General features: G+C 42.8%; 1 protein-coding gene across 1 annotated transcript; it reads left to right on the forward strand.

The window, feature by feature from the left end:
* The first annotated feature begins 3,961 nt into the window (after positions 1 to 3,961).
* On the forward strand, positions 3,962 to 22,270 carry LOC128760110 (mitogen-activated protein kinase kinase kinase 12-like). Its single transcript, XM_053867127.1, has 14 exons — positions 3,962 to 4,275; positions 8,099 to 8,640; positions 12,935 to 13,118; positions 13,192 to 13,383; positions 14,309 to 14,467; positions 16,216 to 16,374; positions 16,570 to 16,678; positions 18,652 to 18,761; positions 19,200 to 19,316; positions 19,426 to 19,563; positions 19,856 to 20,555; positions 20,683 to 20,750; positions 20,812 to 21,112; positions 21,176 to 22,270. Exons 2-14 carry the CDS (start codon positions 8,139 to 8,141, stop codon positions 21,260 to 21,262), a joined length of 2,826 nt encoding a protein of 941 aa, XP_053723102.1. The 5' UTR covers positions 3,962 to 4,275; positions 8,099 to 8,138; the 3' UTR covers positions 21,263 to 22,270.
* Positions 22,271 to 23,018: the final 748 nt, after the last annotated feature.

Consider the following 23,018-nt stretch of genomic DNA (forward strand, 5'->3'; position numbering starts at 1 on the left):
TCAAGGTTTTTTCAAGCTCACTTTCAAGCCCATTTTTTGTTTTTACTTTTTGTCCATTTCGTGTATTTGTCTTTTCATATTTGTGAGGGGTTTTTTTTCCGTTGGATTCTAAAAATGCATTTTTATTCCAGCAAAAATCCAAACTGTCAACCTAAATGTAAATCCCTTAAAGGATGGATGGATGGATGGATGGATGGACGGATGGACGGATGACTGGTCGTCTATTCACGTGTGTTAGAAAGTGACAATGACTAACACAAGGACTCTTGATGAGGATCCAAAAATAGCCTCTTCAGAAGCTCCCCTCCTCCTCGTTCGTCTCCAGTGTTTGCCAAAAACACACACATTCACCTAAAACCCCCACCCCCTCCTGAAACTGGACAATCTGTCCCCACTTGGCCCTGGGCCCCATGCAGCATTCAGGAGCATCATAATCATGTGTACTCTGCTCTGATGCACAGACATTTACATACTTGGCATTTCTCACATCCTTCACTCATCCTGCTTATTCCCTCCTACAGCTCAGAGGGCAGAGTGCCAACCTGGTAGCACTATATCGCCATGGTGATTGTCATTCCTGCATTCCTTCGTCGAAAATGTACTCTTGAATGTGTTTCTGTTGTCTGCTTCTTAAATAATTATTATTGACTTCATTATTGATTTGTTGAATTAGTTTATTACTTTAAAAATATGTATTTAAAGACGGCATTATTTGTGCTATTTTATAATGTACATATATATATAGAGAGAGAGATTTTTTTTGTTTTATTAATTTAATTTATAAATCTATCATTATCATTTTAGTCATTATTTTTCACCTTCTAAAATGTGCTTTTATCAAGAAGATTATTTCCGAAATATAATCGTAGTTTAATGCCAATTTAAAGTCCAACTTTCCATCAAATTTATTGCAATGTTCGTGCTGAGACACTTCAGAATCTCTGTCCCCTCACAGCAGTTGAAGCACATCATAGACCTTCCCTGGTGTTGGTACCTGTTGCCGTAGTCAGAACAGAAGCTTGAGTCGTGTCGCAGGCTGAAACAACTCAGACGAGAGGAACTACTGCAAGTGTGCGCGACTATAAATAAATGATGAGCAAAAATCTAAGAACAAAAGATGGAAATAGAAGAACGTGCTCATGTACCTCGAGGCGGCAAACGCAGAGTTTGGAAAACTCACTTTTCTTCTGTTCGACGCACCCTGAATTATTAACGATAACAGAAGGAATTGAGTTATGCTGATAATTAAAGAGCTCAAGAGTTAAACCAAAAAGCTTTTGTCTATTGACATATTCTGCGTTGGTGTTCATCCCCTCATTTGGAATCGTGGTTAAATTAGTGGAAGTTTTTGTGGCTCTAGTGTCTTCAGTCACAAGAGTGAGAAGCTTTATTATTTATTATCATGATGATACATTTTTATGGTTCATTTAGAATGATTTTCTTTAATTGAACATTAATTTTTGAGCATTTATTTTTCAAAAAGAAGTCAGCTAATCTTGCCTCAAAACAAAGTCAATTTCAGAATACTGGATTCAGATTTTTGTGTCTTTCCTGGCTCACATTGGTGTGGCACACTGATATGTCCTCTTATATGAATGAGGGATTTTTTTTTCTCCACTCATGTTAGTTTGCTATCTATTATAATAGAGTTTCATTCATTTATTTTTAAGTTATTGTCTACAAAAAAACTACTTTTGATTTGATATTCTTTATCATAAGATGTTTTCTTGATGCAAAATAAATGAAACAAACTCATCCTCATGACTGTACCTCCTAAAGTTATTGCACAAAGGGGAACATGTTGTTTTGAGGGGAAAAACAAGATATAAAATTCAGCAATGTGTAATGCTGTCATTAAGTTTTTATTGCAAAAATCAAGGGGGACTTAAAGGGGGGACGTTTAAATCTCTTGTTTTCTCCGTCTCACATGGTTGGCTTGTTAGCTGGGGTTTCCCCCGCAGTCTGTCTGGAAGCAACGCGATGAGGTCATCGTTTAGGGGTTTAAACCCAGCGCGGCTTAATCTGAGAGATAAGGACTGGATTTGGATTTAACACTCAAAAAGGGTCATGTAGCTTTAACCGCTAGACGCCGACTTGAACACCAGCTCAGAATCGTGGTCCTCAGCTGGTCCACAATCACATTTATTAATGTGTCAGCCAAGTGGTTTTGGTGGGACACACTTCTCATCTGTTTACAGAGATTCTGGGATCTCCCGCCTGGCACGGGCTTGTTGGAGAGGATTTTCTCACTTAAATGTTGGGATTTGTAATGAAGTGAGGAGCGCATTCCCTACTACTCCTCTGAATACATTGCAATGTTCCGAAATACATTGCAGTATGAACCTTTGATTTGCTTCTGTGAGTTACTGTCGTCAGGGTGTTCAGCTAAAAAGACAGATTATATATATATATATATATATATATATATATATATATATATATATATATATATATATATATATATATATATATATATATATATATATATATATATATATATATATATATATATATATATATATATATATATATATATATATTTGGATATTAAAGGAGCAAATATATACATTAATATACACAATGTTTCAAGTAACTAGAAGAAGCTAGTTTGACACCCCAGTGTTGTCAAATGCATTTACCCGAGGGACCAAATGAGAGTCTCAATATAAGCCTTAATGGTTATAGTTTTTGTGGCTCTCGTGTCTTCGGTCACAAGAGTGACAAGCTTTATTATTTATTATCATGATGATACATTTTTATGGTTCATTTAGAATGATTTTCTTAGATTGAACATTTATTTCTGAGCATTTATTTTTCAAAAAGAAGTCAGCTAATCTTGCCTCAAAACAAAGTCAATTTCATAAGATTTTTGTGTCTTTCCCGGCTCACATTGGTCTGGCACACTGATGTGTCCTCTTATATGAATGAGGGATTTTTTTTTTTTGCTCCACTCATGTAGTTATCATTGAGTTTCATTCATTCATTTATTTTTGCATCCATAAAATAGTGTCGCATTTCATAAATTATTTAAATTTTGACATCTCCATGACATACTTCTTACCTCTCAAGCTGTTGTCTATGAAAGAACTACCTTTGATTTGATATTTTTAATCATAGGGTGTTTTCTTGATGCAAAAATGAAACAAAATCATCAGGGACCGAATGAGAGTCTCAATATAAGCCCTATAAGTCTCAGTCAGCCACCTAAGGGACAAGAGACTACATTGGAAACAGCCTTTTCATTAGACTTCTATTTCATATTGAACCAACTTCAAGATTTGATGCTTATTTGGGTCACATGTAGTGGTGGAGCAGGCCAGACTTGGCGCCCAGGTCTGGAGTTTGGCACGTGTACAGTATGTTCTTTTCTCATCACGTGTGCATTTGTGTATCTACATGGAAGAGCAGTACAGTAGCGAAAAAGACGCATCACCACCATGCTTTCCTCCTTGCTGGTGCACTTTAGATAGGTACTGGCCACTGCCGGACAGTGACATACAGCAAGAAAGATAATGTTTTGATTCCATTCTCACGCTTTATAATTTCACTTCTTCGATTGTTTTATTTTCTGGCTACAAGATTGTTTTCTACTGGGATATTATCCAAAATACCTTCCGCACTGCACCAAATAAATATTCAGATTATTTATAATGATTATGAAAATTCTGACCCACTGATACCTTGACGCTTTACAAGGAGTCTTTTTCATGTGATCGGGGTAATTAAAGCCCAAGTTAAAGGCAGGAGAAATGGGTCAGAGCAGAGGAGATTTCAGATAAACCGGTGATGCCTTCACGGTCCTCGCGTGGCAGACGGGCCCTTCACAGATTACGAGCACCAATTCTACTCGATGCAGAGGTCGTTAATAGGGTTTGAAGGGATTTAAATGCTACTGACCAGTCAAATGCGGCATGCCTCTGGGATGACATCATTTCGATCACCTCACAGACCGGCTGACCCTCCTCCAGAGTCTCAGCTCTCCACTTCTTCACCTGCGGCTGCCCCGTGTCTCACCGGCCTGAACGCCTCTCGGTTCCGATAGGACGCTCTGGTCTGCCTCCCCTCCCCTCGCGGCTCCTCGCTTCCTCCCTCCTGTTTACTACAAGAGCTATTGCATGTCGGTGTGAGCATCATCGCGGCAGAATAGGAGCGGAAGAAATCTGCGGCAGCCGTTGATGCTTTTACCGGAATAATCTGGGGAAAAAACGACCTGATACACCCTGTAATCTCTGCGGAATATCGGCAGGCGATGGAGGAACATCTTTGAACACCAAGGTAGGATCCTGCGACGCTTACATTCTATCGACACACACGTATAGATGTGTATGTTTTATCTGAAACATGTCAGCGATTCACCGCGGTAGCGTCGATGCTCGTGCCCGCCGGAGGAGTCGGGATGCTCGGCGTGATACACCCATGATGCCCCGGCCTCTGCAGCTGGTGCCTCCGGTAAATAAAAGCCAGCCCCCTGCCAGGAATATTGTCAGCACTGAGACTTCAGGAACCAGATGTGCCACTGTGGTCGTCCGGGTGGAAAATTAAAACCAGGATTTTTTTTTTTTCTTTGGAGGAACACATTTGAAACAGACGTGTCCCGCTCATCTATATCCGCGCATCGGCTGTAAAACGAGGGCCACCTGCCCCCCAGAATGAGTCCCTGCACTGTTCCCAGCCTGCAGTGGTCAGCAGCCATCGAGACTGACCTCTGCAGTAGGATGATCAGAAAGAATAACGGAGGGACCAGAGGAGGTCATGTTGCTCATGTTAGCTACTCGATATGTTCCTTTTCGTCGCGCAGCCTCACTCGACGTTTCTATAGGCTCTTGCATCAAGTTTTTATTATCAATCTGGAGTGTTTTTTTTTTGACTGAGAGCTGAGCCAGAGGGCAGCAACTCTGCACCAATGGCCATGGTTCACTGCAAGAATTCATTTATTTTTGGCTCCTAAAAAGCAGCTTTGTCATCCTTCAGGGACTCAGTGTAGAGCTGACGCTTCATCTCAACAGACAAGAGTCTTTTAAACTCGCTGCTGTCTTGCCTACAGCATGATGCTTATATCTGTTAACACAGGAAATAAAATAAACTGCTAAATACTTGCAAGAAACATTCAGTAATTCAGACAACATTATTGATGATTATATCTAGGGGTGTGTATCAGCAAGATCCTCGCAATGTGATACACATCAATACTTGAGTCGTGATATGAGAGAGTATCACAATACAGGGTGGTATCAGAATATTGCTGTGATATTTTCAGCAGTTACTGGGGGGAAAAAAACGCACAATATTGCCCAACATTTAAAGGAGAAAATAAGACAAAAGTATTTGATTGATCACTATTTTTTGATACTCAAAGTCAAATATAGTGTAAGTTAAAAGCAAAGTTTGTGACATTAAATTAAAGAGTTAATATTCTTGTTTGTCCTGAGTGAGTTGTATTTTACTTCAAACTCAGCCAAAATATTAACCTTTACTGGAAAAAGAAATGATTTTAAAAGACAAACTATCGATATTATAGAGCTATATTGCGGTATGAATATTTTTTCACATCTCTAAACAATGGAGAGAGCAACACAATTCAAAGAAGGCAGCTGCATTTACTAGCTGCACAGCATCTGTGTTTTTCACATAATATTGTAATTATCAGCAACACAAACTCATAGAGTAGAACAGTGAATTTCTAGGAGGAAAAAAAATGGAAAGTTGCATTTGAAAGATTAAATTCAAGCTTATTGGAGCGATTCATCTTTGTCATATAAGACAATTATTGCGTTGTAAATTGAAGGAGATTAAAAACACAAGGCGACATTGATCATCAGAACTGGCGTGCCTCCATTTTAGTCAGCCATCAGGATCGATAACATCGTTGTGGCCACTGCAGACTCCAGATGACCTTTAAAAAACAGACGAGACGTATAAATATGATGAGCAGAAACTCAAAGGCGATTTGGCATTTTGCTAGCAGCCATCTCAGCTTGTCTTTCTAAGGGAAAGGAAGTGTTCTGTCGTGCTGGGGTGCCATTGTTGTGTGTTAGTTTTGATTTAAATTCTTGTTAAAGCAGGTAAGAAAAAACAGCTTGTCATCTCAGGAGATGAAACGTGGCTCACTTCAAAAAGACGTAGACAAGAAGTGATGCATTTTCGCTCTCAGCCGAGCGTGTACAGGAGCTGCTGTCCTCTGAGAAATGTCAGGCGACGTGCACAACTCCCTCATTATTTTACAGGCATCACTTGATCTCATCCATTTTAAAACGATCCAGGGATTTGTGGAGAGTTGGGATATAAATAGCTGTTTGGGGCCAGCTTCAATAAAGGAATGAAACGCATGCAAAAGTATGTAAATAATATTCATTCAGAGATCCGGTTAGATTTTTGGTATCATTGTGCTGTGGGTGCAGGAGATTGCCGATAACATTTGAAATATTCATGGTTATTTTTTGCTTCCCAGATGTTATCACGAGTTTCAGGTGAAAGCGTTTGCACTCACAGAAGGCTGAGACACAAATATACTGCAGATAATGCTAATAAACCTTTTAATGACTGTACTTTATCGTCCCCGCTTACATATTAATGACCATGACCAAAAATGTGGAGCCGGCGCTGTTGCGGAGCGACTTGTAGTTCTCTCACCAGTGAGTCATTTTTCTAGACGGCACAGTGCTGCAGTAATGGAGATTTCTGGGAAGCACTGGAAGGAGTTTTGATTCATCACTTTGCCTCATGAAGCATCTGATCTAAACACAAAGTTTAACCATCGCTGCAATGGATGGCACCGATTAAAGTACAGGACCTTGTTTTGAATCAAAACATTTTTGTCATTATATTCAGTGTTTAAAGTGGCCAGTTAAAATGAAGCCGCAATAACAGTTTTTACTGTTCGGTTCGACTTCTACTGAGTATTTTTGTATGCCATATAGGTTTTCCAATGGTAGTCAATGATGCTGTAAAATGTTTTTCTATCTTGCATTATAATGAACGTGTATCTTGAAAATCTTCTCCTGGTATTGATGAATGAATTAATGTTTATTTCAATCTCCTGTAGCACATTAACACCTGTATATGACATTTTATCTCTGTTATATAACTAAATTATTGTTACATTTACTAACAATAATACAACTGAGTCAGTGTTTCTTCTTACAATTCAGCATTTCTGTCCCTTTTTCCCACTTTTCCCTGTTTTTCCAAAGAGTAGTTGTGTTTAGCTGTGTTATCTTGTGTTTGTGTTTTTTTTTCTTCTTTGTTACAGTCAGCCAGCTGTGTGTTACAGTCAGTAAGCAGCTAGTATTGAAGCTAATTCATCGACTCTCTCTCATACATGATATTAACTACTTTATAATAATGTATATAAATGTGAATAAATCACTCACTGCTACATTATGCTAAGCGGGCATATTTAACAAAGAAGTGTGGCATTACAATATAGCTTTTAACCTTCCAAAAGTGTCAATATCATGAATGTATGTTACCTTTTAATTAACTGCATATGTACAACAATTAATATATTTAGTTACATTTTCTACACACTTACAGACTCTGCTATTTTCCACTGTTTTATTATATTTACTTAGTTGTCAAAGTGGCTGTTAACTATTTTTTTCTATTCAGAATATAGATGTTCTACTGTACTAGTATTCACATATACTGACAATGCTCCAAGCTTTTTTCTTTGTAGGTTCTGTAAAGTTTTCATGTGTTTTTTCTTGAGCAGAATAAGCTCATTTAAACTCCTTTCTCCTTTCTTGAGCTGCATCTGAATGTTAATGCTGCTGTTGCATGAAAAATAACTGTGGTTACCAAGTCAAAAAGTTACATTACGCCAATGCAAACTTAAACTGCCAAGGTTGAAAGAGTCATGTCTCTGATTTTGGATGCAGAAAAATAATCATCAATGTCGTTTCATCATTGTTTCACTGGCATCATGGCATTTTCACTCATTAGGACTTAGTAACCATGGTTACCATTTCTATTTTTAATAGACCTAAATTATCATCCAGAGGTGACGCTCTCCTCCAAGCTCCATCATTATTCTGCCTCAGAGTCTGCAGCTCTCTCAGGTGAAGAGATTTCTAACCACTGATTTTGTCTCCTTCTCAAGACTTCCAGTTCTCGTCCCCCGCTGGTGACCTCTGTCTGTCATGGCGCTGATTCACGAAACCCGCGCCCCATCACCCTCTCTCTCAGGCTTCAACACCCCCCTGTCTGACCCGCCGTCCTTCCGCCGCCTGGATGCTGAAACCCCATGTACCCCAGAGATGGACCTGACCCCGACGCAGTGTGTTCTCCGGAACGTCCTCTCCATAGACACTGGCGGTGCGGTTGAGCCTGGAGGAGGAGGAGGAGGAGATGAAGGCCAGCCTGCCGGACTGCAACACCAAACACCCGGCGAAGAACAGCAAGAGCACTTTGCCAACAGCATCCTCAAGCTCCACGAGCATGATGGGAGCTGTGGAAGGACTGAGGGGGAGGGACAGGAGCAGGACAACCGTGCGGTCAGGGGTGAAGTGGACGATGCCCGGTTACAGTGCCAATCTACCGGAGGGGGAGGAGGGTTTCTGGAGGGGCTGTTTGGATGCCTGAGGCCCGTCTGGACTATGATTGGAAAAGCCTACTCCACGGAGCACAAGCATGGCCTGGACGGTAAGTCAGTCCATTTCACTTGCATATAGTTATACCTTTTTTTTTGTGCTTCAGGAGCCATGCAATTTAAAAACCAAGTCAATTCTCACATTAGTCATAATATAGAAATATTGATGTAAAGTTGCTGTAAAGTGTTCTGCATCCCAGCAGAAAGAGCAAGAAAGAGCTTTTTTAAATAATAATAATAATAATGTAATTATTTATTGTTGTTGTTATTATTATTATTATTATTATTACTAGTAGTAGTAGTATTATAAGTAGCAGTAATTGTTGCAGTACTATATTATATTATTATTAGTAATTAGTTGTTGTTGTAAGGAAACAGTGCCTCGCGTCATTCTCTTCTAGTTATTATTGACATGACTTGACAGTTTAAGTTGACACATTCTCAAATTGAATCTTTATCATCATTTTTTTTGTTTATAGTTTATGAGAAAAAACTAGCAAAACCAAATTCTTGACAGTTTCAATATGTCAGTTCTCAACATTGTCAGTATCAAAGTCAACACACAACAGATAGTGTGTTCAAAACTGAACGAAAGGTATTTTTGCCCAGAATCAGAATCGAATTTATTTCCATGGTCAGTGGGGATCCTACCAACTGGGAAAGTGCTTCGGAATAAAGTGCTGTCAATAAAATAAAATAAAAATATTAGTATAATAATGAAGTATAATACAAAATAAATAAGTATAATAAAGTACAATACAATACAATACAATACAATACAATACAATAACCCACAAACAACAATGGCTGATCACAAATTCAACAGTCACATCATCAAATCAATGTTCAGTTGTCCTGCCTGTAGCACGCAGCCTGGTTTTTTCCACCGCTGTAGTTGCTTATTTACACAGTCCTGAACTCAAAATCAAGATTTTAATTGTGGATATTTCCCAAAAAAGTTGACCTGTCAAATGTTCCTTTGATGAGTGGTTGTTGTTGACCTCTACTCAACATGCAGATGATCCAATAATCTCTTGATTTTCACCCAAACTGACTTGCGAATGATAGTCTATCACAGTTTATCAAACTACAGACCGACTTCAGATTTCCTTCCCTGCTGAAGGCAACTCTTGGATTGAACCCGGGTGCTTTCTGTGTGAGGTTTATGGCATCACCAGGGCTCCTCTAGGCACTCTGGTTTCCTCTCACGATCCAAACATCCAGTCATTTCTTACTTTAGTATGTGAGCACAAATGGTTGCTTGTATGTGCCTCTCTCCCCAAGTAGCTGGGATGAGCTCCGCCACAAAACCATATGGTAATAGGCTGCAGAAAATGGATGTAAGTCATTTCTCCCACTTTTTTAATGGAAGCCTGTTTTCTCTTTTTTTGCTGTGTGAAATGAATCAGAAACACATGTAGCTATGACAACCCTGCATCTGTATACGTACACTCATGTTGTCAACATGACATATCTGTGTTTGTGATTACAAGTGATTTACTGGGTGTTTTATCTCACCATCAACAGATCCAGTCTCAGTAGAACAAATCTCTTTTGATATGTTAATGGGCGTGTCTTATCTCTGGTCTTAATTCCACTAGCATTCGGGAGAAAAGTGCCTTCCACCAAGGCCACGTTGTAAACAAACACCTTCTTTGACGTGAAAGAGATCCAGCGAGAGCGAAGCTCTATCGAAGGGCTCCTTCTCCCCTGATAGTTCTCCTCCCCACCTCCACCATCACCATCCATACGCCTGCTCGTGCCCAGCCCCACCTCCTCACCACCCCCCTAATGAAACCAGCTCCCTGTGACGCTGTGTTGTTTATGTCTGCAGCCACTACAATAGCACTCCCCCGGGACTCCTCCTGCCAAATCTGCTCCATGAATTATGCATGTCCATACTCTGACCCGGTGCCTCTCATCTCTATTAACGCAAAACCTGCCAAGCACACGGACGCACATAAATATGTCTCCGAACGAAACACACACAGAAAGGACTTAATTCGCTGATAAAAACTCACAGGCGATTGCTGGGGGAAAAAATAAAAATAAAACGAAGGCCGTGATAAGTCACGGTGACGACAGATTCCTATCAGCCCTTGTCTTTATAGCCTTCAGATAATTTACTGCCCTTTTAAATTTGACTCGAGCATCTCTTCCTCCACCCCCCCATTGGTCATCGTCGCCTTTTCTTGTTATCACTCGCGGCCCATCTGCACCCAGCAGCAACCCGCCGCTGACAAACGGATATTAAAAAAAACTCTGTAAATTGAAATATTGCTGCAGTTGTTTGAGGAAAAATGAGATTACGTTTTCTTTTTTTTGGTGCAGTTTATGAAGCTAAGTCGCGGTAGAGATATCAGATGATGTGGAGCTCATTAGAGCACATTAAACATTCACTCATTAATATGATAAATGTGTGCTGCGTGTCAGGACCAGGAGCTAAAGCAGGCTGTATATTTTCTTCTGTATTAATAGTGTTTTCCAGGCCACATAGCCTCCTCAGGATCCCGCGGGAATTCCCATCCCCTTTTTCTCTTTTTACACAGTCAGACACACACGCAAGGGTGCAGTCCCTGCCTCCCAAATCCCTTCCCTCCGCCGACTCTCCCCCTGAGTGTTGGACCCCTGTTCGGCGTCAGACCCACAATGGCACTAAGCAGGATTTAGGAGGCTGAGGGAGAATTACTCGCCTGAGATTAGAGCCCGGTGTCTGTCGACCTACACGTCGAATGTCTGAGGTTCATTTGCGGGAGATTTCATCTGTGAATCCTTGTTGACTGTAAGAGGCAGCGCCGACATCCTGGTTTAGGATTACCGCTTTATTTCGTTTTAGCTGAGGCACCGGCGACTTGGCTGGCTTCAACTGATGACCTTGCAGTTTTGGGAATAAGTGGCCCTCCAGTCTGTGAGGAAGCAAGAAAGGAAGGCTCTATTCTGAATCTATTCTGAACAAAGACAGGGCTGTCAAACTCTTGTCAAGGGGGCGAAAACTATCTCACATTTTGGTGGAGTCAAAAATCATCAGCCACTTCGCCTCAGGAAACAAGGATCACACTGTTTTTTCTCTTCACAAAACAAACAATTCCGTTTTCAATTCACAAATTAATCATTTTAAAATTTCTCCTCTCTAAAAAAACGAATGGCGCCACAAGCTTTTAACTTGGTTTGAAGCCTGTTCTACAAAAGCAATGCGCTTGTTGGCCACTTACAAATGTGGGCCAGAATTGGCCCCCGGGCCCTGGGTTTGACATGATACTGATGTATCCTGCTCCCTCTTTACAAAGGCGACATCTGGCCTGGGATATAATTAGATCTTATTAATTAACAAACACACATCGCTGGTGTGAGAGAAACATCTCACAAGTCTGGTGAAGCCATTCAAGCAAAAAGATGATTTTGCCTTGTCTCCAAAGGTCACATGACTCATAGAATAGCTGCACTTATTCCACAACGCAATGCAACACACTTTGTTCAAATTCTATTTTAAGTTATGTGTTTTGTTTCAGTCTTATTTAAAGCTTTACCACATTTGTGTTTAGTCATTAGATTTTGGCTCCATTGGAGCTTTCGAGACACACCACACACCAGTAGTCCTTACAATGAGTCATCATGACGTCTGAGCAAACCACAGTGGCCAGGAAGTGGAAAGCATCCAAACTCTGCAAAGAAATAGGTTCGGTTCTTGGTTGTAGACACCTGTAAACAAGCAGGACGACACCACAGAGGTCACTGAAGCATTTATGGAGGTGTTAGGAGGTCACTACAGAGTCTGGAGATGGTTTCCTGTGCAAAGGCTTTAGCGTGCGCCCATCCCTATCACCGTCTTACACATTTTGTGGCTCCAAAATGGTCAATTACTGTATATGTGTTTTCTACAGTTTCATAAATAAGTTGAAAAAATATTTTTTGAAAATAATAATTTACTTAATAGCATTCACTGAATGCAAATAAACAGAATTGTCATGAATAAACAGGTGTGTACATTTGGTTTCAAGTTGCAGTCGGTCATTCCTACCCAGTCTTTTTTTTTTTTTAACCGAAGACAGTTGGAGTGGTTCCAGCTCTGTGTGTTGCTGTGTAGCTGGGACTGGGTTTGCTTGTGAAGAGAGACAAAAAAACCTGTCTCCACAAATATTTTCTCAAACCAGCTGTATAAAAATAGCATTGGCCAGACTGTCAATAGGATTGTAAAGCAATTGGGTCACACTTTACTGATGGATTATAATGACAAAGTAAAACCTCTCTGAATAATGCTGCACAAAGTTCTGTTTAGTTGTTAGTAGTGTGTTTCTAATATTATGTAATATTACCAGTCTTAAACCCTCCCTCCCCCCTCATCTCCAGAAGCCTGGGAGGTCCCGTTTGAGGAGATATCGGACCTCCAGTGGGTCGGCAGCGGCGCTCAGGGCGCCGTCTTCCTGGGGAAACTGCACGGACAGGAAGTGGCCGTAAAGAAAGTGCGAAACATCAAGGAGACGGACATCAAGCACCTCCGCAAACTCAAGCACCCGAACATCATCACCTTCAAGTCAGCATCAAAGACAGGAGTTCACTTGAGTTCAGAACGTCTGCTGTAACACCGTTCTCCTCCTCCTCCACAGAGGAATTTGCACGCAGGCTCCCTGCTACTGCATCATCATGGAGTACTGCGCTCAGGGTCAGCTGTACGAGGTTCTGAGGGCGGGCAGGAAGATCACACCGTCCCTGCTCATGGACTGGGCCATGGGTATCGCTGGAGGCATGAACTATCTTCACCTCCACAAGATCATCCACCGGGATCTGAAGTCACCCAAGTGAGTGCGAGATGACAGTGTTTGACCACATTAGCTTCAGAACTGTTGAGAATATTCAATGGCTAGTAATCCAGTTAGATGAAAATCAGGAATGTTACATTTTTTTTTAATTTTTTTAAATCATATTTTAACTTGCAATATGTTTGATTTTCATGCATATTTATTTGGTCCATCAGATTAAATAATTTCTTTGAATATCTATGTAGGTGACAATGTCAATTTACCACAGCTAGAAAAAGATAATTCATTGAAACAAATACCCCATATTAATCCCATATAAACCCAATTTCTCAGAGAACGTTTTAATGTGCACATATTCCAGACGCACCACATTATGCAATTGATGTTATAACCCTCACCAAAAACAGACTTGACAAGAGTGATGAAAATTTGTGTTTAAGAAAACTTACATTAAAGAAGCAACAAAGTTGTTGTTCTGTTCTTTGTACTTAAAATAATTCATGATAGAACCTAGGTTTTTTTTAACTGAGTCCACCATTTTATTTTTTTATTATTTTATTTTATTTTCTTATTTTATCTTGTATTGGAAGTCTGCTTCTGTACGCGTGGCAGAGCGTCCATGGTTTGAATGCAGAACCAGTAACAGGGTTTCGACAGTAATCTGGAAGGTTATTGAAAGTTTATTGTTGACCTGATATGAAGTCGCTGCGTATCAGTTATAAAGGTGACTGCAGCTAAAAGGCCAGGATGTTTTTATGAGATCAAGTAAAAACAGTGGTCTGTCACAATATACAGTACAACTATATGCTGTGACACCTCATCATCAGCATCAGCCATGTTTTTCCCAGAATTTTAGGCAACTGTCAGATCACCGAACACAAACTAAAATGGAAACACGACAACCTCTGGCCCACGGTGAGTGTGCTCTCCACCTTCATAACGTCTCATTACTGTCTCACTCCAGCATGTTGATCACGTATGACGACGCGGTGAAGATTTCCGACTTCGGCACTTCCAAGGAGCTGAGCGACAAGAGCACCAAGATGTCGTTCGCGGGTACGGTGGCCTGGATGGCCCCGGAGGTCATCCGCAACGAGCCCGTCTCGGAGAAGGTGGACATTTGGTGAGTCAAGCCCAATTCTCTGCGAACCGCCATGATTTTACTGTCAGCTTACCGGAGCGCTGAGAGCAGGATCCCGTTTCCGAAAATCTATCCAGTATGATGTGCAATATCTCATTACACGAAATTCTATAGGGCCTCGGCCATAACTGATGAGCTGCCGTGTGTGAAGGTCCCCGCCTCTCCTCCTTCATCCCTGCTTTTTTACATCACTCTTCCTCTCTGCCCTGAAAGGAGGACTGGCTAATTTAATAATTGATTCGCCAGATGCTGCAGTGCTCAGGAGAGGCTGGAGTAACCTTCCAGGCCTGTGGGAGGATTGGCCCGGGGCCAGCAGTGCATTAGCCCAGAAGTGGAAATAGGATTAAAAAGCTTTTGATGCAGAAGGAAACCGAATACTGTGCAGTTTTGTTTAAATGTATGTAAATCGCTCCGCCGTATGAGAGAGGACAAGTGCTGAACACTCAGGCATCCAGCATGAACCCAGTCAGGCTCGATACAAACAGCTCATGAGGAAGAGAAACAAGGCGATCGCGAATGTTTGCCACACAGTCCTTCTACTTAGTGACTCTGTGTTGTGTAGTGATTCCAAGAAATGTCCTGCATGAAGACTGAATGAGGTGGCCATCTTTATTTTGCTGTCCAAAAAATGAATAAAAGAAATCTTGAATGTGAGTAGACCTCAACTATTTAACAGTAATTGCTTCACACAAATCTTGAAATAATGAATTCATAAAAATCATTATTATTATTATTATTGTAGTAGTAGTAGCAGTAGTAGTAGAAGAAGTATTGTTGTTGTTGTTATTGTTAGTTATTGTTATTATTCATTTTGAGAACATTCTAATATGTTTTAGTAATTCAGGGGAATTTGTTTTAATAAAAAAAAAGTTATATTCCGCCTTAGATTTCCCCCAAATTTTCAGAATTCTTTTATTTTAATTATTTTATTGTTTTATTTTTATTTCTTTAAATGCTACCCTTTCCCTCAAATTCTTGCCACATTGATTTCCCCAAATCTTAATATTCTATACAACAACAACAACAATAATAATAATAACAATAATTATTATTATTATTATTATTAAGATGAAAGAACAATCATCATGGTAAAAAAAGATAAAAGCTAATGTTGACATGTTGACAATCTGAGTCTGAAATTTGGATTAAAGGTCAATATCTTGAATATCTAGACCCAGGTTTTCTTTAGTGAAATTATTATTAAGCATGAGTATTTTGAACATCAAGTCAATGAAGCACAGTGTGTGAAAAGCAGCTTCCAGGATGTGTCTCTCTGATCATTACCATTATTAAGATTAACAAGTCCAAGAGAATCTAGATATATCAGAAGGGCAGTACAGTACTAAGAATGCACAGTCTTTACTGTATTCAAGGGAAAAGACAGTTATCATATTGCATCTCAGAATTTCCATAATTCACCACCTTCATTCCAGAATTCAGCTGTCATTTCTCTAAACCAATGCCATCATGAAGACCGGAAGGTCTTGTGAGGCATGTAGCAGGCAGGCATCAACACGAGATCACACACCTCACTGCTGCTCTGTGTGATGCTCCGGCACCTTGGCTACACCGTCCCCATGGCAACGCTGAAGCCACCAACAACACTGTCACCAACGATCCTGTCTTCTTCACAACAAAGAGTGAAATGTTGCATAAGAAACCACTTTAAATACCATTAAAAGAACCTTGCCGACATGAAAAAAAAGATGCTCACAGCTTCCTCTCCACAGGTCTTTCGGTGTGGTTCTCTGGGAGATGTTGACCGGGGAGGTCCCCTACAAGGACGTGGACTCCTCGGCCATCATCTGGGGAGTGGGCAACAACAGCCTGCAGCTGCCGGTCCCTGATAGCTGCCCTGACAGCTTCAAGCTGCTGCTCCGGCAGTGTTGGTGAGTCAACACCGAGAGCCACTTTAGCTCGCAAAGGGACCAGATAAAAGGCTGATGGAAGTCACAGTCATGGGAAGAGAATGTCAACGAAGCCGCTTGAAAATAGTGTCTGTTGTTCAGAATGATAGAATTATGTGAGCTGCTCTGCTTGTGATAACCTATAGAGTTTTGTGACCTGAGTCTGCCTCGTCACAGGAACTGCAAACCCAGGAATCGACCCTCGTTTCGGCAAATTCTCCTGCACCTGGACATCGCCTCCGCAGATATTTTGTCGACTCCGCAAGAAACGTATTTCCAGTCTCAGGTGAGCGCCACATTTTCACAGATATCAGCAAGAAGAATTTAAGCAGACAGTCACTGAGACTTTTGACATGTTGGAGATTATCTTCATGAAATAGTTACTGTCGATATTAATGTGTTATTCATTCTGAGCTGACATCTGAGCGCACAATTTTATATTTGTTTTTCTTTCCAAACAGACAGGATCATTTTTCTTTCTTTTCTTGAAATAATTTAGACTGATTTTCTGAATGAAAATGAACACAACATTAGTTGTCCAACCATTTAGCTCCACCAAATTCTACAACAAGCCAAACATCATTGTCCAGATTCTCAGCAGCGAGGAACTAAATGTGCTTAAATAATAAACCAATCCATGAAGAGTTCCCTGTCTGGTTCTAACCCCCAGAATCATGGCCAGCACGAGGGTGAGTGGCAGGGCTCATTTAAGTCAAATGCAAAGGTCTACTTGATCACTCTGTGGCTGTTAAACCTGGTGCTCCCTTCCGACAGCATCCGCTGCAGTCACTCTGCTGACATTTGTTTTCAGTGAAGGGCAGTGAACTATCATCGGGGAGCAGCTGCTGCTGGGGGCCCCCTGGGCTCTCGGGAGTCCACTAATAATACACTTCCTTTCACTCGTAACATATTATTGTTCCCTGATCATTCTATCAGTGTCCAGGAAACCTTTTAAACCACCATCAAACAGGGTGGTGAAGGTTGCGATGGATGGGTTGGTCTGTGGATGGGTGGATGGGTGAGTTAACTGATGGATGGATATATAGGTGAGTGGGTAGATGGACAGATGGATGGGTCAGTGGAATGGTGAGTGAGTGGAATCCTGAATGCATGGATTGGTGGATGGGTGTGCGAGTGAGTGAGTGGTTGGTTGGTTGGATGAATCGCTCAGTGAATAGGTGGATGGATGCTTGAGTGAGTGGATGGCTGGATGGAAGGATGGATGGATTGGTCGGTCAATAGGTGGACGGATGGACAGATGGATGGGTCAGTCAGTGGAATGGTGGATGGATGCTTGAGTGAGTGGAATCCTTGATGGAAGGATGGATGGATTGGTGGATGGGTGTGTGAGTGAGTGGTTGGATGAATCGCTCAGTGATTAGATGGATGGTTGGTGAATAGATAGACGGATAGATGGTGGAAAGATGGATGAGTCTGTGGATGGATGGATGCTTGCTTGAGTGAGTGGAATTCTGGATGGATTGGTCAGTGAATAGGTAGATGGATGGACTGTCGATGAATCGGTGGATGGATGGACAGATGGATGGGTCAGTCAGTGGAATAGTGGACTAGTGGAATAGTGGATGGATGCTTGAGTGAGTGGAATCCTGGATGGAAGGATGGTCGGATGGACAGGTGGGTTGGTGGACAGAGGCTGGGTCGGTCGGTGGGTTGTGTCTGGATGGACATACGCATAGAAATATACAGACAGACCGATAATGAACCTTTCTTCACCAGTGTATTCCCTTGTTCCCTGGTTAGATGTGGTGATGCTGAAACCTGCTTCTTTCCTCCCTCAAGTCTCCTCCCCCGTTCCTCTCCCCTCTCTGTCCTATAATGGATTTTTCTTGTGACGTTAGAAAGAAGTATTTGCTGCTGGAGTGTATTGATTTCTGTAATGGTCGGGGGCAGAGAGCAAAGAGAGAGCGAGGAGGCGAGGGGGGACTGCAGATATTGAAGAGTGCACACTGAGTCCATTAGCTTAATAAGACCAGCCTCAGCCATGTGCACAAGGACACTCCGTCCACACGCTCCTGATGTGTACTGCCGTTACCCTCGGCCATGATGGATAGAAGCTCAGTGCAGGCAAAATACCCAGGATGCTTTATAAATCACCGCAGCAGTTCTGTTTAACAGAGTCCACCACGTGATTCATCACCTCTGGTCATAAACAACTACAATAAAGTCCACTGCAAAAGTGCAGCCATTGATCGGGTCTGGATCCGCTGAGTGATGACCGTGTTTTATGTTCCCGCGCAGGCCGAGTGGAGAGACGAGGTCAGGCACCATTTTGAGAAGATCAAGTCCGAGGGGACGTGTCTCCACCGGCTGGACGAGGAGCTGATCAAGAGGCGCAGAGAGGAGCTGAGGTTGGGCTTTGTTCTGCTACACTGCAGCAAGCAACTCAGATAAGAAGCAGAGCGAGAGTTGAAGATGGGAGTAAATCAGAGGGCTGCTCATGTGGAGAAGTTGTGAGAAGTTAAGACGACCAGAGGGTTTGCACATATGGAGAGGAGTGACAGTGGTGGGTGAAGAATGTTGAAAGAATAAGTACCAGGAAAAATGAGGAGAGGAAGATGCCGCTCATTTCTACCCATATCAATAGAAGTGGGATTGAAGTAGAGATCACTGAACAGCAGGTGGCAGTAGTGTTCCAGAATGCAGTCATGCGTTCCAAAAAAAAAAAATTCTGAGTTATCTTCCTGCCACACAGAGAAACAGTGACGGTCGCCTGTTAGAAGTACGTGCACCAAACAACAGGACAGCGTGGTCAAATGATGGAAATGATTTTCACGTCTGTTCCTCAGACACGCGCTGGACATCCGGGAGCACTACGAGAGGAAGCTGGAGCGAGCCAACAACCTTTACATGGAGCTGAACGCCATCATGCTGCAGCTGGAGATCAAAGAGAAGGAGCTGCTCAAGTACGTTCATGTACATTGGAAATGTACTGGAGATCACGTCCAGATCAGCAATGTGCATGTTACTCTGGGGCGCCACCAGGCAGTTAAGATGAACACTGTTTAACTCCAGGAGGGAGCAGTCGCTGGACAAGAAGTACCCCGGCTGCTTCAAGCACCACAGCTCCCGACAGTCTGCCTCCTCCAACTCCATGGAGAAGCTCATGAAGAAGCGCAACGTCCCTCAGAAGCTGCCGACGCACAGCAAGAGGTGAGACACGACAAGTGCTGAGCACAAGAACAGGACTCAGCGACATGTGTAGTTTACCAAGTATTTGGAAGTACAAACTGCTTCAGTCAGTGACAGTGAGACCACTGGGCTGCTCACTCCAACGACAACTGGACGTTTGACTTGTCAAACTAAATAACCAAAGTCCAGGAGTGAAAGTTTGTGTACAATAGCTCAGTTTACTCAGCGTTCCTACCATCTTATGAAGTTCAAACGTCATGTTTCCAGATGAACCCACCTGAATGAGTCTCAAGCTTTCTTCTGTTCTCTTCAGGCCTGACCTATTAAAATCCGAGGTCATCCTCCCCAAGCTGGACTCCTCCATGACTCAGGTCACGATCCCCACCAAGGGCTCCACGTCTCCAGGACGTTCCCGACGAGGGAAGCCTCGCTACAGGAAAGCTGGCAAGGGCAGCAGTGGAGACTTGGCTCAGCTGAAGGCCACGCTCTCGTCCTCCTTGGCGATGATCAACGCCACATCCTCCGTGCCCAGCAGGGGGCAGCACCTGGATCCCAGCGCCGCCCTGCGCGGCCTGCAGCATGACCTCCTGATGAAGAAGATGTCCTCCTCCAGCCCCGACCTCATCTCCACCACCCTGGAGGCTGAAGAGAGGAGGAAGGGCCAGGCCAGGCTGGACCGGGCCGGCAGCCAGAGCGCCTCCGCTGGCCTGGAGGACAGTCGGGGGACTGATGGGCAAGAGGCGGGGCCCGAGGCGGGCGTCGGAGGCGAGGCAGAGACGCCGCCACGCAGTGACACGCCCAGCGAAGACGCAGCGTCCATTCCCTTCTCCAGCAGCCCAGACTCACCCTGCGGGAGAGGAGCCGCTGCGGGTCGGACGTCCGTTTTGGTCGGCCCGCGGGCTCCTCATGACGGGGAGGAGAAGGAGGAGGGGACGGTGATCACCAGGTCGCCGAGAAGTCAGCGCCTGACTCCTTCTGCCCTGCTCTACAGGGCGGCAGTCACACGCAGTCAGGTACGTCCAGGGAGACTCTCCAAGGAGTTTCAGAGCAGAGTCAAAGCTAGCACAGATACCAAACAGGAATATAGTAGGTGCTGCAGTGCACTATGGGACTCGGTTTTAACACCTGTGATGTTTACAGAGACGTGGGGTCTCATCAGAGGAGGAGGAAGGAGAGGTGGACAGCGAAGTGGAGCTTCCCCGAAGACGGTGAGTGGAAAAATTGAAAAGGGAGAATCGATTTTCACTGACCAAAGTTCTTTTCCCGCAGGCGTCCGGTGAGCATGAGCAAGTGCCAGTCGCTGTCCACCTTCAGCTCAGAGAACTTGTCGGTGTCCGACGGCGAGGAGGGCAACACCACCGACCACTCGCACAGCGGCACGCCCGACGTGGTCAGCACCAACACGGATGAGCGGCTGGACGACAAGAGCGACGACCTGCTGTCGCAGGGCTCTGAGATCCCGGCCGACCCGTCCGACCCCACGCAGCTGGGCTCGGACGGTTTGTCAGAGAAGGAAGCCGGACTCCGACAGTTCAAGACGCAGCTGGCTAACAACGACCACAGTTACGAGGTAGGCGGCGCTGTCGCATGTTGCTTGTTTCGGTCTTCACTCACTGGTCTTTCCTCTTGCCAGGGCATGTACGACGACTCGGACTGTGACAGCGCCGAGTTGGACCACTCCAGCTGCGTGGAGTCCCACCAGCCTCAGGCCCACTGGTAAAAACCTGGGCTCCAGATTTGTCTCACTCAGCATTTCCCGCTGAACTAATACAAACTGGACTGGATTTATTTTTATTTTTTTAACTTGACCTGAGCTGATGAGCAAAGCCATGACGCCATGTCACACTCGACCATGTGTTTACATCCAAGTCATTTTCGAGCAAAACCTATCATTTATTTGCACTTGATTTTACCCTGCGATGATGCACTAATTTATTGTTTCTATTTTTTTCTACTTTCTCAGTGACAATGTAAATACGTCAGGATGTAAAAAAAAAAAAAAGAACAATTTTTTTTAACGTGAGATTGTATAGAGTAAAGGTGCTGACGTTTCTACACAACTCCTCTATTTGAACCTCAACAAGCTCACGGTTGTGGAATGTAACGGCGTGTGGCCGAGCGTCAGAACAAAGGAGCAGGACGGAGACGCTTTCAGAAGGACTTGTTTTATCGCTGCGTTGGCATCAGCAGGATGCAGGCGCAGAAGAGTGTAAATAGCATGCTTGTGAAATACATATCTACCTTATTTCAGATCCCGTCATTCTGAGCAGAAGATCAAAACAGTCGCAAATAAATTCTTCGTTTGCTTTTCTGTTCAAAAAGGGGGTGTTTGACTCTTCAATTGTGGATTTTGTTCCGAGTGGTGATCAAATCACCGGCTTGACCGGAACGTAGTTTGGCCCCAGGACAAGCAAAGCATCTTCAAAGCACGTTCGGTGAAAGCAGAAAGGGCTCCGTCAAGTGGGCAACACGTGAAATGTCCAAACATAAGCTAGAAAAGGCAGCTTGTACTCGGAATCACTCAATGAGTTTTTGACCTTCCGCGTCCCAAAATGTCAAATGGGTGAAACTCTTGCCAAAAGCAGAACGACTGCCCTCTGAAGTGTCTGCACTTGAGGAGGTCCTCCAACACGTGAATGAAGCAAACCCGGGATGACTTGTCTGCTTTTGATATCGATGTACGTGTACATGAAATATATTTAAGGAACCGTTTAAAATAAAATGTTCTAAAATGATGGTGCCGTGTGGCTTTTCTATCACACCTTCTCCCTCGTGCTTCTGTTGGACATTGTTCAGGCACATTTTGTTGAAGCAGGTCTCATCACTTTGCCTCAGACTTTTCAAGCTGTTAAAAACCCACACCTGAAAATGCAGTACCAAAGTAAGCAGCAGGCATTTACGACTGCTTACTGTTTGTTACTGTTTGTTTATGTGACATAACTACTGTTTCTCATAAAACCAAATCATTTTTTTAAAGTCAGGACTTCACTTCCAACTTCCAAATATTCTGAATATCTTAACCAAAATACAGTAAATACCAGTTTAAATCTGTTGTGCCTTTATGTTATACCAAACTCACACAGTGCTGAAAAGTAGTGTTTGATATGATGAAAAAAAAATCCAACTTTATTTAAATAGATATCAATGGAGAAAACAGTAACACAATATGTATAAGCATTTTTTTATTTTAAAAAATGCTTATAATTTTCGATCAGTGCCTTTAATAACACTTTGGCTGGGCCCTGCTGCCGGACAAAGGTATTTCACTGATACTTTCAGGGTCGGTTGGAAACCGCAAAACAGTGTTTTTCCATATCACTGATGTTCTGTGGGCTCGTAGGGATTTATGAGCATTGTAAAGCTTCATCCATTAATATTCAATGACACAAAAGGCACATCCGGACATATGACCGACTCTTTGTTTTCATTAAAAAAAAAAACTGAACAGCTCAAATAAAGCAACTTTCATGGGACAA

This window comes from Synchiropus splendidus, chromosome 6 (genome assembly GCF_027744825.2).
Source record: "Synchiropus splendidus isolate RoL2022-P1 chromosome 6, RoL_Sspl_1.0, whole genome shotgun sequence".
Classification (NCBI taxonomy): Eukaryota; Metazoa; Chordata; class Actinopteri; order Syngnathiformes; family Callionymidae; genus Synchiropus; species Synchiropus splendidus.

What these genes read in the sequence shown, in the direction of transcription:
- LOC128760110 (XM_053867127.1), top strand. Translation starts at nt 8,139, where the DNA reads ATGGCGCTGATTCACGAAACCCGCGCCCCATCACCCTCTCTCTCAGGC. An exon ending in GCACAAGCATGGCCTGGACG is followed by an intron (nt 8,641 to 12,934) that starts GTAAGTCAGTCC and finishes CCTCATCTCCAG; the next exon opens with AAGCCTGGGAGGTCCCGTTT. An exon ending in CTGCTGCTCCGGCAGTGTTG is followed by an intron (nt 16,375 to 16,569) that starts GTGAGTCAACAC and finishes GCCTCGTCACAG; the next exon opens with GAACTGCAAACCCAGGAATC.